The sequence below is a fragment of the Primulina huaijiensis genome, chromosome 3 (assembly GCF_012295235.1).
Source record: "Primulina huaijiensis isolate GDHJ02 chromosome 3, ASM1229523v2, whole genome shotgun sequence".
NCBI lineage: Eukaryota > Viridiplantae > Streptophyta > Magnoliopsida > Lamiales > Gesneriaceae > Primulina > Primulina huaijiensis.
In genome coordinates, this window is record NC_133308.1 from 23,227,336 (window position 1) to 23,243,589 (window position 16,254).

The 16,254-nt window shown below is 33.2% G+C and overlaps 3 protein-coding genes across 3 annotated transcripts in view; 2 read left to right on the forward strand and 1 right to left on the reverse strand.

The window, feature by feature from the left end:
- LOC140973842 (large ribosomal subunit protein eL15-like) overlaps positions 1-15,503 on the reverse strand; it is a 94,483-nt gene extending 78,980 nt beyond the window's left edge. Inside the window, exon 1 of the mRNA XM_073436938.1 lies at positions 15,500-15,503. Within this exon, the coding sequence (XP_073293039.1) occupies positions 15,500-15,503 (4 nt within the window). The remainder of the gene's footprint in view (positions 1-15,499) is intronic.
- Positions 12,691-13,926, forward strand: LOC140972267 (ethylene-responsive transcription factor 2-like). Its single transcript, XM_073434715.1, has 2 exons — positions 12,691-13,605; positions 13,827-13,926. Exon 1 carries the CDS (start codon positions 12,841-12,843, stop codon positions 13,561-13,563), a length of 723 nt encoding a protein of 240 aa, XP_073290816.1. The 5' UTR covers positions 12,691-12,840; the 3' UTR covers positions 13,564-13,605; positions 13,827-13,926.
- On the forward strand, positions 15,501-16,254 carry LOC140973843 (oleosin L-like). The gene has a single exon (XM_073436939.1). The coding sequence runs from the start codon at positions 15,567-15,569 to the stop codon at positions 15,987-15,989; it is 423 nt and encodes a 140-aa protein (XP_073293040.1). The 5' UTR covers positions 15,501-15,566; the 3' UTR covers positions 15,990-16,254.

The window sequence follows — 16,254 nt, forward strand, 5'->3', positions numbered from 1 at the left end:
AGTTAAAAAAAATAACTAATTATCATTATCTTTTGTTTTATCATCTTATATCTACCATTCCATCCTACCCGCTGAATGAATTAAATTATTGATAACTAGTAGTGTTAAAATAATAAAAACTAGATTATCTCAGTTTATTGGTGACTACGCTTAAAAAAAATACTCATATTCCATCCTTATTTTATGTGACACTTAACTCTAATTTTACAAAAGATTAATGTCGTAAATATATTAACTTATTCAAATATTATCATTCATCGTTACATTCACGACTCAAAGATTGCCTTCAATGGAGTAATTAAGCAGCATATGATATTTTTCGTTGCACGTGAGAAGACTATTGGACTTGTGTATTGACTTTTTGTTCAAGAAATGGAGAATTTGTTTGGACAATAATAGAACTTGCGTAACAAATAACAACTTCGGTTGCATGAACTTGCAAGGCACAACTTGTTTCGACTATCGAGTCACTTTCTATAGCTGGAAAGGGTGTCTCCTTCTTGTTTCTTTTTTAAATTCACTTTATTATTAATATATTATTAATTTTATTAATAATTTTATTAATAATTTTAAATTTTTTTTAGGGGTCCAGTGCCCATAAAAATTGAACCTACCCCCCCAACTTTCAAAAAAATAAAAAATTTATAATTTTATTTGTCTTGAAATGAATATATATTATTACAAGATTTATAATCAATATTTTGTTCGAATAATATTTATAAGACAAAAACTTGTGTGAGACGGTCTCACGAGTTTTATTTTGTGAGACATATATCTTATTTGGGTTATTCATGAAAAAATATTACTTTTTATGCTAAGAGTATTATTTTTTTTATTGTAAATATCGATAGAGTTGACCCGTTTTACAGATAAAGATTCGTGAGGTCGTCTCACAAAAGAACTACTATATTTATAATAATCATAATCACAAATAATTTAACCGACTTATGTGTCGACATAGATGCGATGGAGCGACAACTCACTCATTTTAGATATTTTATTTATAAATTTGAAAATTAAATCGTAATTAAAAATTTACGATAAATAAAATATAAAATAAACTTAATGTTACGTACTTCGACTTCTATAATTTCTTTTGGAAATGTTTTTAACTTGAAAATAAAAATGAAACGAAAAAATTAAGTGTATAATATTCAAATTCTTATTCAATAATGAAATCGTGGCATTAGCTAGGCATGGACTTGCTAGTTACTGCCGAAAAATTAGACATTATTCCTCTAAAAAGCAAATTCAAATTCTTTTATTGATTTAATAATTAAAACACATTCAAAAAAAGTAAGCCAAAATTAATTAGTAAATAATTTCGTACTCGAAGTGTCTTTTATTGATATAAAAATATTTTTATTGAGCTACGATATAGATAGACAATAAATTTAATAAAATAAGTTTTTATGTGGTTTTTAAATTAGATGAAGATGAATTATTTCAGGAGAATTTTATCTACTCCCCACAAACTGTTAATAACACCCCACCTTACATATTTAATTAACAATTAGACAATAATATACTTTTAATTATTTTTGTAACGTAATATAACATTTGATTTACCTTTAAAAACTTAAATACTATATTTGTGCATGCCAACAACTAATAATTTTCAAATTTTATCGTATTTTTTGTCATATAAAAAATATAAAATAATAATAAAAAACTGAATTTAATCTTGAATATTTTAATGAGTAGGTATCTTGTGAGACGATATTACGAATATTTATCTGTGAGACGATTCAACCCTATCGATATTCACAATAAAAAGTAATATTTTTAGCATAAAAAGTAAAATTTTTTCATGGATGACCCAAATAAAAGATCCGTCTCATAAAATACGACCTGTGAGACCGCCTCACACAAGTGTTTGTCTATTTTAATTATATGAGAATATTTATTATAAAATACATAAATATTTAGGTGTAAAAATTGTTGGGTGCAATAATTGTCCTTACTTGGTAGAGCGATCGAAACGTGGTGCTTGAGCTGCTGTGCGGTTTAAAAGATTTGAGTTGCACCATTACTATTAGCTATAGCTTTTGGTAAAACGGCAAGCGCTCGATCCTACAAAAATTTTGATTGTAGCTTACAAGTTAACTTTTGAAATTAATCATAATATCTTATACGCGAAATATGGGTATTAATTCAAAATTATTATTTTAAATTAAATATTATTTATGAAACTATAGTTAATGTTTTTTTATTCAAACATTTCAAAAATTAATAATAAAATGGATATTAATTTTAATAGTTTTTTATGTGTACATAAAATTATTATTTGATAAAAATTACGTTATCATTAGTGGATGTAATATATATAATGCAAAAAAATAATAAAAACTAAAAATAATCTTACTTTTAATTTTAACATTTAGTACTATATTTCATATCCCATACCAAGATTTAATAATTCATCAAACAAATTTACAAATCAATATTTTTCAGTATTTTGTAAAAAAATATTTAACCAAAATTGTTGAATACTCCTATTAAAACCAAGGATGGATATTTTAAAAATACAGTGAACTAAAATCGTAAATTGATCAATTATTAAATAAAAATAAAAAAATGTGCTGAGTTAAAGTGGAAACTTTTTGGTAGTTTTCCTCTAATCTTACATATGTATTTGACATTGCTTACGCATACAAATATAAGAAGGAGAAATCCAATTAATGATTTCTAAACACAATCAAAACAAACTACAGTTATTTTTAAAAATTAAATTAATTATTTATGATTTTTTTTTAATTCATAAAATAATATTATACCTACCCTTATATTTTATAACCCTCTGTTCCACGCACGTGATTATTCGTCGGTGCATAATTTGCGGCTAATTACTGTAAGATTAACTTTAGGACATTTAACAAATCTTTCGGAGATTACGTTAAAAAATCTATCATGCTTGACAATTCTATTTTGAATTCTCCGGTAATATTTTTTTAATGTATAACATTTGTCGGCAATTGGCAATCATTAATTAACATACTTAAATAATTCAAAGTTCAAAGCACCTGAAAAATAGGAGACTGAAATCTAATATTAGATTGCTGGTGATTAGTATGAGATAATTAATACTATTAATTCTAATTCTTCAGGTGTAAAACTTACAAAAATAATAACTTCTTAAATTTGAAGAAGTGTAAAATAATTGAATTTGAACGTGATTTTTAATCCTTAATTTTAATTAAAAAATAATATTGTTAGGATAGTTGAGTGTCCAAAAAAAATTGAATGAACACCTAATAATTAAAGTTCAAAATTTTCTCTAACTTGTGTTGAATTAACAACGATAAATTCGTATCCCAATCGTATAGATATCAACAAGCTAGCAACAAATTTGTTACACGGAAAATAGTCCAATGAGATTCAAGTGTTGATATTTCAACATTTCTCAAATCAATAACTTGGAGTGTAATTAATTAAAGTTTACGCATGATTCGTCTACGAAAGTTCGAACTTAGTGTAATCCTTCTAATTCTCTCATTTTGCTGTTTCCAGAAGGATAAAAACAGAATACTTTGATAATTACAATCAACTTCAGCATGGTGTAGAGTTCTTGACTTCCGAGGTTTGGTCTGTTTATAGAGTAGATGAAACTAAATATATTATTATTTATTCCTAATCATTTATAACTTATCTAATTAGTTTAATAATCACCCACCCTATAAATTATCTCTACGCATCCTATCTTCGAAAAATAAATATAAACTTGAAAAAATAAATTGATATAGCAAAAACAATTAATTAATGTCAACTGATCGGATGATTACAGTGAACACGTCATGATATACTTCACTAATGCATTGCGAAACTTTGAAACAAAGCGGAAAATAATGAAATTAATGCAAATAAATACACTAGATTTATATAAATTTAAAGATAGTATATATTATCCTTCTTCATCTTCTCTTTTCTACTTGGAAACGAATCAGCTAAAATGTAAGTGTAATAGCACCAAATACCTTTACAATGATATCAATTTATGTACAGAATAATAATATCATCAACTTATTGGCGAAACAACTGCAACTTGGATAATTTTATGTACAGGTTACACTTTGAAATGTGTTAACTTGCTTTATTAGTGATTTTATTCTTTACAATTGGTTGTTAGTCGAATAAACAATAAAATAAGGAGCACAAGAACACTAGAATTGTAACGTAGTTCAGCCAAAAAACATACGTCTACGAGGTCACGCTCAGATATCATCAAATGAATATAGTAATATAAAATGTTATCCTACAAAGACTTATTCAGACTAAAAAAAACCCTCTCTTTTCATTGATGAATCTATGATGAACACACTTAGAATACTTCACTTAGCGAGCACCACTCATCTTCACAATCTGTCTCAATCGAACTTCCTTCGATAACACCGACAATTCTCTCCCGAGAACATCACGTTCATCTCTTGATGAATGAGTAACAATGTATTGAATGTATTTGGGTAAATATCAACTGAAAAGCTTTTAATCAGAATGATAATAATGGAGATATATTAACTTTGTCGTAGCAATTGTCGTGACATATACATTCGATTCAGTTAGATCTCTTTTATTTATTTTATTCTATATTACTCCTGGAAAGAAAAAATGTCATAATGTGTGTCAATATAAAAGTACATCCAGCATGAATCATAAGTTAGTCTTTGTTTCACATTTAATCATTTTTATAAGAGTGTTGACATGACGTTCGATACATCACCAATGTTTGGTGTCAGGACCCTAGTTTCTTGTGTCAAATCGTCAGTATTATCTGACATCATGTTAGCATTCCGTCAAAGAAAAAACTGAAAATGAAAACAAAGTGTTGGATACAATAATTGTATTTGTTGGTTATAACAATCAAAATATGGTGATTGAATTGTTTTACGATTTAAAAGATTTGAGTTACATTGTTACCAATAGCTATAGTTTTGGTAAAACAACAAACACTCTGTTAAAGTTGAGTAATTTCACCAGTAGTTAGAAGCGTGTTTTCCATTCTTGTATTTTAGTGCTGTAGACCTTAGTATAAATGCAAGGTAGTTGTATAGTTGTAATTGGATTTTTCCAGAAACATTCTTTCTCAGCTCAATGGAATAACCGGAAACTTCCCCACATTTTTCTTCCTTCTTCCTTTTCAATCGCGATTTTTGGTTTCAACATGGTATCAGAGCCACGCATTCTTCCTGATCCGCAGATCTGATTACACACTTCAATTGTGTAAACTCGATTGCATAATTTCGATCGCTTTCTACATTTTTTTCGCATCGATGGCTTCTGCTTCCGGAATTCCCACGGCTGTGTTTGAGATATCTGATCCACTGTATATCCTTCCATCCGACACACCAGGTATCAACTTAATCTCTGAGCAATTGATTGGAGGCGAAAATTATGGAATTTGGAGTCGCGCCATGATTATAGCACTGCGAGCTAAGAACAAGTTAGCATTTGTTGATGGGAGTTGTCGTAGACCTGAATCGAGCTCGAATACACTAATGCAGTGGGAAAGATGTAGTGCAATAGTTCTGTCTTGGATTATGAATAGTGTTTCGAAGGAAATCTTCAGTGGAATTGTCTACTCTACGGATGCAATGGTGGTATGGGCGGATCTAAAGGAACGTTTTGACAAAGTCAATGGTTCTAGAATTTTTTTCATTGCACCGAGAGATTGGAAAATTAACGCAAGGGCAAAACACTATATCTACATATTATTCGAGCTTACGACGATTATGGGATGAGTACTCCTCACTTGTGGTTCTGCCTTCATGTTCTTGTGAGTCAGTCAAGAAATACTTAGAACATGATCAACAGCATAAGCTTCTCCAATTTCTCATGGGGCTAAATGAGAGTTATGTGCAAGTCAGGAGTCAAATACTAATGATGAATCCATTGCCATCGGTTGGGCAAGCATTTGCTCTTATCTCACAGGAAGAATCTCATAGAGGGATGCTCAGTATGGGTTCTATCCTCGGTGAAGCTCCTAATGCAGCTTTTTATGCATCTCAAGACAAGAAAAAGAAATATCCCTTGCATTGTGATCACTGTAACGTGTCTGGGCATACCAAAGCGAATTGCTACAAGTTAGTAGGATATCCAGAAGGTCATCGATTCCATAGAATGCAGGGGAGAGGATTTGGCTACAATCTTAACAGAGAACTGCCTCAAGAGAAGGGAAAACCGAGAAGAAATACAGCTAACATGACCGTTTTGGAGAATGAAGCAGCAACTCCGAAATGTGTACCTGAGTTCAGCTTCACACCAGAGCAATATGCTGCTATTTTGAAGCTACTGGACAAGGAAACAAGTCATTCTGCCTCTACGCTCCCCTCCGCAAATATGGCAGGTACTTTTCATCCGTCTCTATGCTCAGATTGGATTGTTGATACTGGAGCTAATGATCACATGGTTGGAAGAGATGCTCACCTATATAATGTTGTCTCTTGTGCTGGGTCCACTGGGATTGTCCAACTGCCAAATGGTAATAAGACTAGAGTCACACAATTAGGCTCAGTGAACATTACTCCCACAATTGCACTACATAATGTGCTATATGTGCCTAGCTTCCACTTTAACCTGTTGTCAGTATCCAAATTCACAAAAGACCACCAATGTTTTATCACTTTTCATCCCACCTTCTGTTTTTTTCAGGACCTATGCACTGGGAAGATAATGGGGACTGGTAAAGTGAAGAATGGCCTCTATCATTTAGACACTTCCTGTTTTGATTTCAAAGATGTTAGATCTTCTTATTTTCCTCCACGTCATATTGATTCTCATTGTAATACCTTAGTTGCAAACTCTACTCCTTTAAATGAATATACTTGGCACCAACGGCTTGGTCATATTTCCTTAACAAGAATGAAATTGTTACCCTTTCTGTCACACAAGTTCACATTTTCGCATTGTGATATATGTCCCCAATCGAAACAAACTAGGATCTGTTTTCCTCAAAGTACATCCACTGCTACCACACATCCCTTCCAGATAGTTCACATGGATTTATGGGGTCCATTTCATTCTACAACATACAATGGCGAGAGATATTTTCTCACCATTGTGGACGATTTTACACGAGCAACGTTGGTTTATTTGATGCATTCCAAACTAGATACGCTTTCCATGATTAAAGCCTTCGTGGCTCTTATACGGACCCAATTCTCTACACCCATTCAAATCATTCGAACTGATAATGGCACTGAATTCTTCAACACTCAATGTACTTCATTTATTACCTCATTGGGCATCATCCACCAAAGTTCTTGTGCTTACACACCCCAACAAAATGGGGTGGTTGAGCGCAAACACAGACATATTCTGGACATTGCCAGGGCCCTAAAGTTTCAAGCTTCAATGCCTTCAAAATTTTGGGGCGATTGCATCCTTACTGCTGTGCATTTGATCAACCGCATACCCACTCCTCTTCTATCTAATAAAACACCTTTTGAGCTGTTATTTCATCGCTCCCCTTCTTACTCACACCTTCACGTTTTTGGATGTTTATGCTATGCTTCCATCCTTCCTCGAGGTCATAAATTTGCACCTCGGGCTACAAAATGTGTTTTTCTCGGTTACTCAAACACTCAAAAAGGGTACAAACTTCTTGATCTCACTAACGATAAAATCTTCATTTCCAGAGATGTTTTCTTTCATGAAACAATTTTTCCTTTCTCTCAACAAGCGCCTCAAACCCAAGTTTTCCTTCCCCAATCTTCTCTTGATGACCCTGTTCCTGTTTGTCCCTCTTCTCCTCATCAGTCCCCTTCTCATTCTGGTGCTAGTCCTTCCTCACTTATCCCATCCTTAGCTCCTCAGCCTAGGCATTCTTCTCGGCTGTCTAGACCACCCATTTGGACACGTGACTATGTTTGCCCCTCCATTCATTCCCCCTCTGCTTCAATGCACCCTATTGCAAATTACTTATCTTACTCTCATCTTTCTTCCTCTTTCCAAGCCTTTTTAACCTCCATTTCCCACATTAAAGAACCTAGTACTTACCATGAAGCAGTTGGCGATCCTCGTTGGCAATCAGCTATGGATGCTGAAATTGCTGCGTTGGAGGCAAATAATACTTGGGAACTTGTCCCCTTGCCTCCTGGAAAATCTGTTATTGGCAATAAATGGGTTTACAAAGTCAAGTATCACCCTAACGGGAGTGTGGACAGATTTAAGGCCCGACTTGTTGCTAAAGGTTACACTCAACTCCCCGGGATTGACTATCATGATACTTTCTCTCATGTGGCTAAGATTGGCACGGTCCGCTGCCTTTTAAGCGTCGCTGCTATGTTGCAATGGCCTTTGTACCAAATGGATGTCACCAATGCCTTTTTACAAGGTGATCTTGAGGAAGAAATTTACATGGCTCTTCCCCAAGGATTTGGAAATCAGAGGGAGACATCGGTGTGTCGATTACTCAAATCCTTGTATGGGCTTAAACAAGCCTCAAGACAATGGAATGTGAAATTTGCATCCATTATGAAGTGTGCAGGTTTCAGCCAATCAAAACATGACCATTCGTTATTTGTCAAGAAAGATGACTCCTTCATTACCTTGTTACTGGTATATGTAGATGATATTGTCATTTCAGGAAATCATGAAGAGTCAATTCAAGCGCTAAAAAGGCACCTGCATGCAGAAATTCATATAAAAGATTTGGGAGAATTAAGGTACTTTCTTGGAATAGAGGTGGCTCGTTCTAAGAGAGGGATCTGCTTGAACCAAAGAAAATATGCACTGGAATTGATATCTGATTCGGGATTATCAGGAGCCAAGGTTGTTGATACACCCATGGAACAATACCTGAGATTAACCACAAAGGAGTATGATGACAGTGCCAAACAAGATGAATCTGTTGATGAAGTGTTGGATAATGCAGGAGAGTATAGAAGATTAGTGGGAAGATTGCTGTATCTAACCATTACAAGGCCAGATATATGCTTTGCTGTTCAAGCACTGAATCAATTCATGAGTAAACCCAAGAAATCTCACATGGATGCAGCCATCAGAGTTTTGAAATATTTGAAAGGGGCACCAGGACTAGGAATTCTCTTGTCATCGGAAAAATCATTTGTGCTTGATGCCTACTGTGATTCCGATTGGGCAACCTGTCCAATGAGTAGAAAATCTGTTACAGGATATTGCATCAAATTTGGGGAGTCCTTAGTGTCATGGAAAACAAAGAAAGAAACTACTATATATAGATCCTCAGCAGAAGCGGAATACAGATCCATGGCTACAACAACATGCGAGGTTATGTGGGTCGTTGGCATACTGAAAGATATGGGAGTGCAGCTCGATCTTCCAATGACACTTCATTGTGATAACAAGGCAGCAATGCAAATTGCCGCAAATCCGTTGTACCATGAAAGGACAAAACATATAGAAATAGATTGTCATTTGGTAAGAGAAAAGATTCAAGAAAAACTCATAAAGACGAGTTACGTTTCGACGAACGAGCAAGTAGCGGATGTTTTTACAAAGGCTCTGGGAAAAGGCCAACACTGCTATTTATTGTCCAAGCTTGGTATGTTGAATATATATCAAGCTTGAGGGGGAGTGTTAAAGTTGAGTAATTTCACCAGTAGTTAGAAGCGTGTTTTCCATTCTTGTATTTTAGTGCTGTAGACCTTAGTATAAATGCAAGGTAGTTGTATAGTTGTAATTGGATTTTTCCAGAAACATTCTTTCTCAGCTCAATGGAATAACCGGAAACTTCCCCACATTTTTCTTCCTTCTTCCTTTTCAATCGCGATTTTTGGTTTCAACACACTCCGTCCTACAATTTGTATCAGAGTTAAGGGTTATAAGTTCGATTCTCATTCATTGCAAGAAGTGCAATTATTAAGAGAAATTTTTTTAGATGCAATAATTGTCTATATCAATCGAAATGTGGTGCTTGAGCTATTGTTCATTTTAAAAGTTTTGAGTTGCACATTTATCACTAACTATATCTTTAGGTAAACGACAAATGCTCGTTACTATACAAAGACAGATTATTGGATTAACATTGAACTTCGACGACTTAAAAAAACGAAAAAATAAACCTAATATATCAAAATTATAATTTTCTTTATACTATTTAGTGTGTCTATATCCAGAATTCAATTTGGTCGTGCTCGTGCATTTCTTAGAAGCAACAGAAGGATAAGAGAAAATTAAAAGTCTAAAAATTGCTGCGTTGTCATGTTGAATGAGACCAAGCAGTGGATGAATTGTTTCACCTACTGACCTTTAGTTAAAAGGTACTGCTGATCAACGTCAAATGTGATGGAATTTTCAAATTTTGAATGTTGAAAATCGTCTATATTTATTATTGTAGAATATTTAATTTGTCAACAAAAACCGTACCTCAGCCACTAGACATCGATGCACACTGAGTAAACAACATAAATATTTGATATTTTCGTTGATCTTAAGGTAATTATCATTTCTTCATTTTATTTTTAGCCAAATTAATTAAATTTGATATAGAAAAGGATATTGATCAAAATCTCTAAAATTGAAAATGGAAGAAAAACATGAAAATACTTGGCGGTTTGTCATTATCAAAACTTAAGGTATACCATTTCTTAACAGTTAACGTTGTGTAATATTTGATATTATAAATTCTATTAAAGTAGCATTTTATTTTATCTAATGTCGACAAATAATTTATTTAAAAAAGAAAATTATATTTTTAGTTGTCTAATTTGTTTGTTTCAATCTTAAGTTTGTCATTGATCAATTTACCATCTGAGGCCATTAATTCACATTTTTTTCGATTTTAATTAGTATTCTTCATCGAAGTACTGAGGTGTAAATGAAAAACGGTGTTGTGTCACAAAAAAATTGTCGACATATTTATGTGGAAATATATTAAAATTAAGTTAGTGGAGTCCGAACATAAATGGACAAATTAAACATAAAAAAAACATACAAATTATTACATAATAAAAAATATAATAAAATAGGATCCTTCGTATGGCTTCTACCCAAAAAAATTTTTAAACACCATGAAAAGTGTATTTAAACAAGTATAGAGTAAATGTTAAATATAGCAAATGATACAAAAAAGAGATAAATGTTTGCGTAATAGTGGAAAATACCCTAGACCCACACTTATTTTTATTTTTATTTTTTTTTTAGAGTAACGACACTTATTGTCAAGTTGTATTTACATAATCATTTGATATAAATGGAAGGATGTTTCTACTATGTTTCGACCACTTGCCTTTTTGTTGTTTGTTTGTGGAGTACACTTTCTTTACACGATAGGGACTCCACCAAAAAATTTATTCATCTGTATGTATTTCCAATGCGAAACATTGTATTAAAATTATTACGTAATGAGGAGGTTAAAGAGAAAATAAAATATTTTTATAAATCAAATTAAATGATAAATAATAAATAAGCCCTTTTTCTATTATTTTTATATCTTGAAAAGCCTCATCCGCTATTTTTTTTTATACACTCTAGATTAAACTCAAAAAGATAATAAAGTAACAAGCAAACGACGAAATATAAACACTTTTTATGCTAATATAATAATATACCATCATTCAACTCGATATATAATCATGAGCTATAACTAACCGTTTAACCAAAAAACATTATAATAAAATTTCTTTTATTTTCTAAACTGGGTGGATCTCATTGAACCAGTGTAGTCGAGACATGAAAAACACACACACACACACACACAATAAACGGTGGATAATACAAATTTAGCGTATGATATTTTCCCTCTAGTTTGGATCATAACAAATGAATATGCATGATTCTTTTTTCAACATGACTCTCTTAATTTTTATTTTTCAAAAAAATAAAATTAATAATCTAGTCACATATAAATTGGACATTATAATTTTATTCTTACTTATAATCAAGCTTCTAAAAAGCGTGAAGCGCCCCGAAGCGCGGATGTCGAGCTCCAAGCTTTTCAAGTTTAAGCGAGATTAGCACGGGCTTAAGCGTGAAAAAAACGTTTTTTTATCTTTAATGTAATTGTAATTATCTCAAACCAATAAATAGATAAAATAATACATAAATATGATAAATTTAAATCTGATGCATTAATTCTCATATTTATAAAAACATAAAAATTTCAAAATTATAATCTTTATTTGTTTTTGCAACTAGACCACATTAAAAAATCTTAAATATTTTTCAAATCATTGTCAGACACGTTTAATCATAATTAAAATTTAAAAATAAACATCTAAATTATAAATCTAATTTATTATTTTAAAATAAAAAGACATACCTTCAAAATAAAAAATTAAAAATAAACAGATGCGATTAATTGTATTTAAGCACGTTTAATTAAACGTCTTAATTACACTTAATTCGGTCCAACTATAGTTTGACTGCTTTTTTTCGCTTTTCTCCGAAACGGGACGTTTTTGTCGAGCTTCAAGATTAAACGAGCTTTTTAAAACACTACTTATGATATAATATGTTAAATTATTATTATCTCAAAAAACTCCAAGTTGCTTTCAATAACCACGTGATGATCTTCTCCTCCCACTTTGGGAACTTTCACTGGAACCAACCTTCATACATTTTACTCATAATAATCATATAACTTTATAAAATATAAATGTGATAAATAATAATATATTTTATTTTATATAATAATAAGCACCAAATCAAATTAAAATTTGCACGGGTGCATCACCTTCCTGTGCCTTTCTTGTCTCTCAGTCTCTTCGATCCTATATATACACCAACATTTTTTTCATTCGGAATTAAGAATTTTTTTGAATTTCTTGAAATAAATCTTCAATCCAAATTCCAAACGAGTACTTGATTTCAGAAAAATCCAAGATTTTGAAAAGTAATCCATTTGTTGGATTGATTCAAATCGTCATGTTCAAGCCAATAATGACGGAGTTGACGCCGGTGGCTTTTCTGGCAGAAGCGCAGCCATTGTATTTCCGGAGCTCGAGTTTCAGCAGTCTCATTCCGTGTTTAACTGAGACCTGGGGTGACCTGCCGTTGAAGGTTGACGACTATGAGGACATGGTTATTTACGGGGTTCTGCGTGACGCCGTTAGCGATGGATGGACGCCGTTTAACGACGTTAAACCCGAGCCGAGGTTTGAATCGGAGCCTGAGATGAGCACGGCTGCGTCGAGTACGGAATTTTCAGCTGCGCCCGTGGCGGTGCAGCCGAAAGAGAGGCACTATAGGGGAGTGAGGCAGCGGCCGTGGGGTAAATTCGCGGCGGAGATAAGGGATCCGGCTAAAAACGGCGCGCGCGTATGGCTCGGGACGTACGAGACGGCTGAGGAAGCGGCTTTGGCTTACGACAGAGCGGCTTTCAGAATCCGCGGCGCGAAGGCGTTGCTTAATTTCCCGCACAAGATCAGCTTGAATGAGCCGGAGCCGGTGAGAATCACGGCTAAGCGAAGATCACCGGAGCCAGCGGCTCCAACAATTTCAGCCAGCTTGGATTTTGGCTCGGCTAAGAGAACGAAGGTTAGAGTGGCTGAGCAAGCCGAGCCGGAGATTGAGAGCCTATCTAATGTTTATCAACTAGGGTTCCAAATGATGCAGCTGCCACCTGGCGACCAGTTATCGGTGGCCTGAGGAAGCACAAAGGTTGGGACCTGTTTAGGGTAAATGAAAAATGTGATAGCTACATGTACATCTATATTTGTACATCAATTTATACAATACAAAGAATTCAATGCAAACATTCATTTTGTCAAAATCTCACTATATATTGAATGTAAAATCTCGCGATATAACAACAAAATCTCGAGATATAATGGTTGTAATTAAATATCGTTATAACGGTATATTAGTTATACCTTTAGTATTATTCAAATGAAAAATGTGTGCAAAACAAGTGGTGTGTGTGTGTGTATACAAATCAAACACTTGCTTGATGAACAATGAGGTTTTGGCCTAAATTTTAGTTCGAGAAAAGGGAGAAATAAAAAATATGAAAGAAAATTTGGGTCTTGTTTGTATACACGAATTTAGATTTTAATATATTTAGCATGCTTGTTGCTAGAGATAAGAGACATCCATTAAACTCTTTCTAAAACAAATTTAAAGCATATAATTGTCGGTTGAAAACTAGAGAACCAGATCACTCCGATGGTCATCCACAGAGTTGAAGGAAGTGTAGAGATAGTAAAATAAGGAGAGATTTCATCAGGGACGTTCGTCTGCTTCTTCTAACCCTTGAAAAAATAATACAAATGAAATTTGAATGTACACTACAATCTTTAAAGTAATTAATATAATTAGTGGAACTTTTGTTTTCTCTTTGAAAATAACATTTTTGGGCATTGATGGGTTGTGAGAAAATAAAAACCCGCCGTCCGGATGGACTTTTGGCAAATAATTTTTCTACGTATTGGGGGTTTGGTCCACACTCAACTCACATTTAAAAGTAAGGATATTTTAAATTTGAATGCAATTTTCCTAATTTGTAATAAAATGGGATGAAACCATGAGTTTTGCTGTGTGCATAAATATATGTATAATTAGTTTTATATATCTTTTATTTTTTAATATTACCACAAGCATAAATATTTATTTACGAAGATGTAAGTGTGTAGCTATCTACATCTTGATTAATTGACTAACGATTAACTCTAATAAGTTTAAAGGGAAATTGTAATTTCAAGTTTTTTCAATTTTAGTTATCTATTTTTATATTTTCACAATTTTAGTCATTTATGCCTTATATATGTCATAGTTATGTCAGAAAAAAATTAAAATTGCTAAAAACTCAAAGATGGTGGAATAAGATTGAAATTTTACAACACAGACAATCATATACAAAAAATATATATATTTGACAAAAAATAAAATTTTACCTAAATTTAATTATGTTAAACTATAGATTAGTGCTATTCTGTATCACTAAAGGTATAATAATTATATTAATTAATTGTGGTTGATTCTATTTGTCTTGTACTCGATATTAAGGTTGGATGTAATGATATAAATAAATGTCATGATCTATTTTTCTGAATTCCCGAAATACCATCTATTCTTTTTTATTTTTGGAAAAAACTTGTGTGAGACGGTCTCACGGGTCGTATTTGTGAGACGGATCTTTTATTTGGGTCATTCATGAAAAAATATTACTTTTTATGCTAAGAGTATTAATTTTTGTTATGTATATGGGTAGGGTTGACCCGTCTCACATATTATGATCAGTAAGATGGTCTCACATGAAACCCACTTTTTATTTTTAGCATGGAAATTAAATTTATGCAACTTTTTTAATAAAACCTTATTAAAAATCAGGAAAATTTTAATTTTTCAAATTAATATTATTATATTTTTATAAATAATAGGACAAAATAAACTTTCAAAAAAAATTTTATTTTTTGTTTTCTAAAAAAAAAATTTGAAATAAAAAAATTATGTGTGTGTATAAAAACCTGTGTCACTTGCATGCATGTTGACTCTCCGCCACGTAACGCCGGGCTTCCGCCACGCACTCTCCCCTCTGCCCTATTTAAATCCCTTTTCTTCCCATCAACAAATTCACACAAAATACCCATAGCTGCGTAAAATTACTGTAAACAATTTTCAGGGTTTCGAGCTTCTTCCAAGCTAGCTAAACAATGGCCGATCGATACCCGTACGACCCGCAGCACCAAGGCAGGTACCCGATGATGCATCAACAGAAGCAGCCGGTTAGCCACCAGGTGGTAAAGGCCGCAACAGCTGTCACTGCTGGCGGCTCTCTCCTCCTCCTATCCGGCCTGACCGTGGCGGCCACGGTTATCGCCCTGACGCTGGCGACGCCTCTGCTGGTGATATTCAGCCCCGTTTTGGTGCCGGCGGTGATCACGATCTTCCTGCTGTGTTCAGGATTCTTGGCCTCCGGCGGGTTCGGGGTGGCGGCGGTGAGTGTTCTGACTTGGATCTACAGGTACGTGACGGGGAAACAACCACCGGGGGCGGATCAGGTGGACGAAGCGAAATCGAAATTGGCAACAAAGGCGAGGGAGATGAAGGATAAGGCGGAGCAACACGGGCAGTAGAATGATTTTGCTTCTTTGATATATGTATGTGTGTGTTTCATTTGTGGTAGAGTTCATTTTGGGTTCGATTCACTTAATAAATAATAATTAATTTAGGTCTTCAATCGATTTCTCTTTATAAATAAGGTCTTTAATGTTAAATAATGGGATATAAGTTTCTTTATCTATTTATTTGTTATATTATTTTTGTATATTTTCAAGGGTTAGTGTGGATGTCATGTTTTGTGACAATTGAGTTTGCATGGAAAATCAAATTTAACCGATC

What these genes read in the sequence shown, in the direction of transcription:
- LOC140973843 (XM_073436939.1), top strand. Translation starts at nt 15,567, where the DNA reads ATGGCCGATCGATACCCGTACGACCCGCAGCACCAAGGCAGGTACCCG.
- LOC140972267 (XM_073434715.1), top strand. Translation starts at nt 12,841, where the DNA reads ATGTTCAAGCCAATAATGACGGAGTTGACGCCGGTGGCTTTTCTGGCA.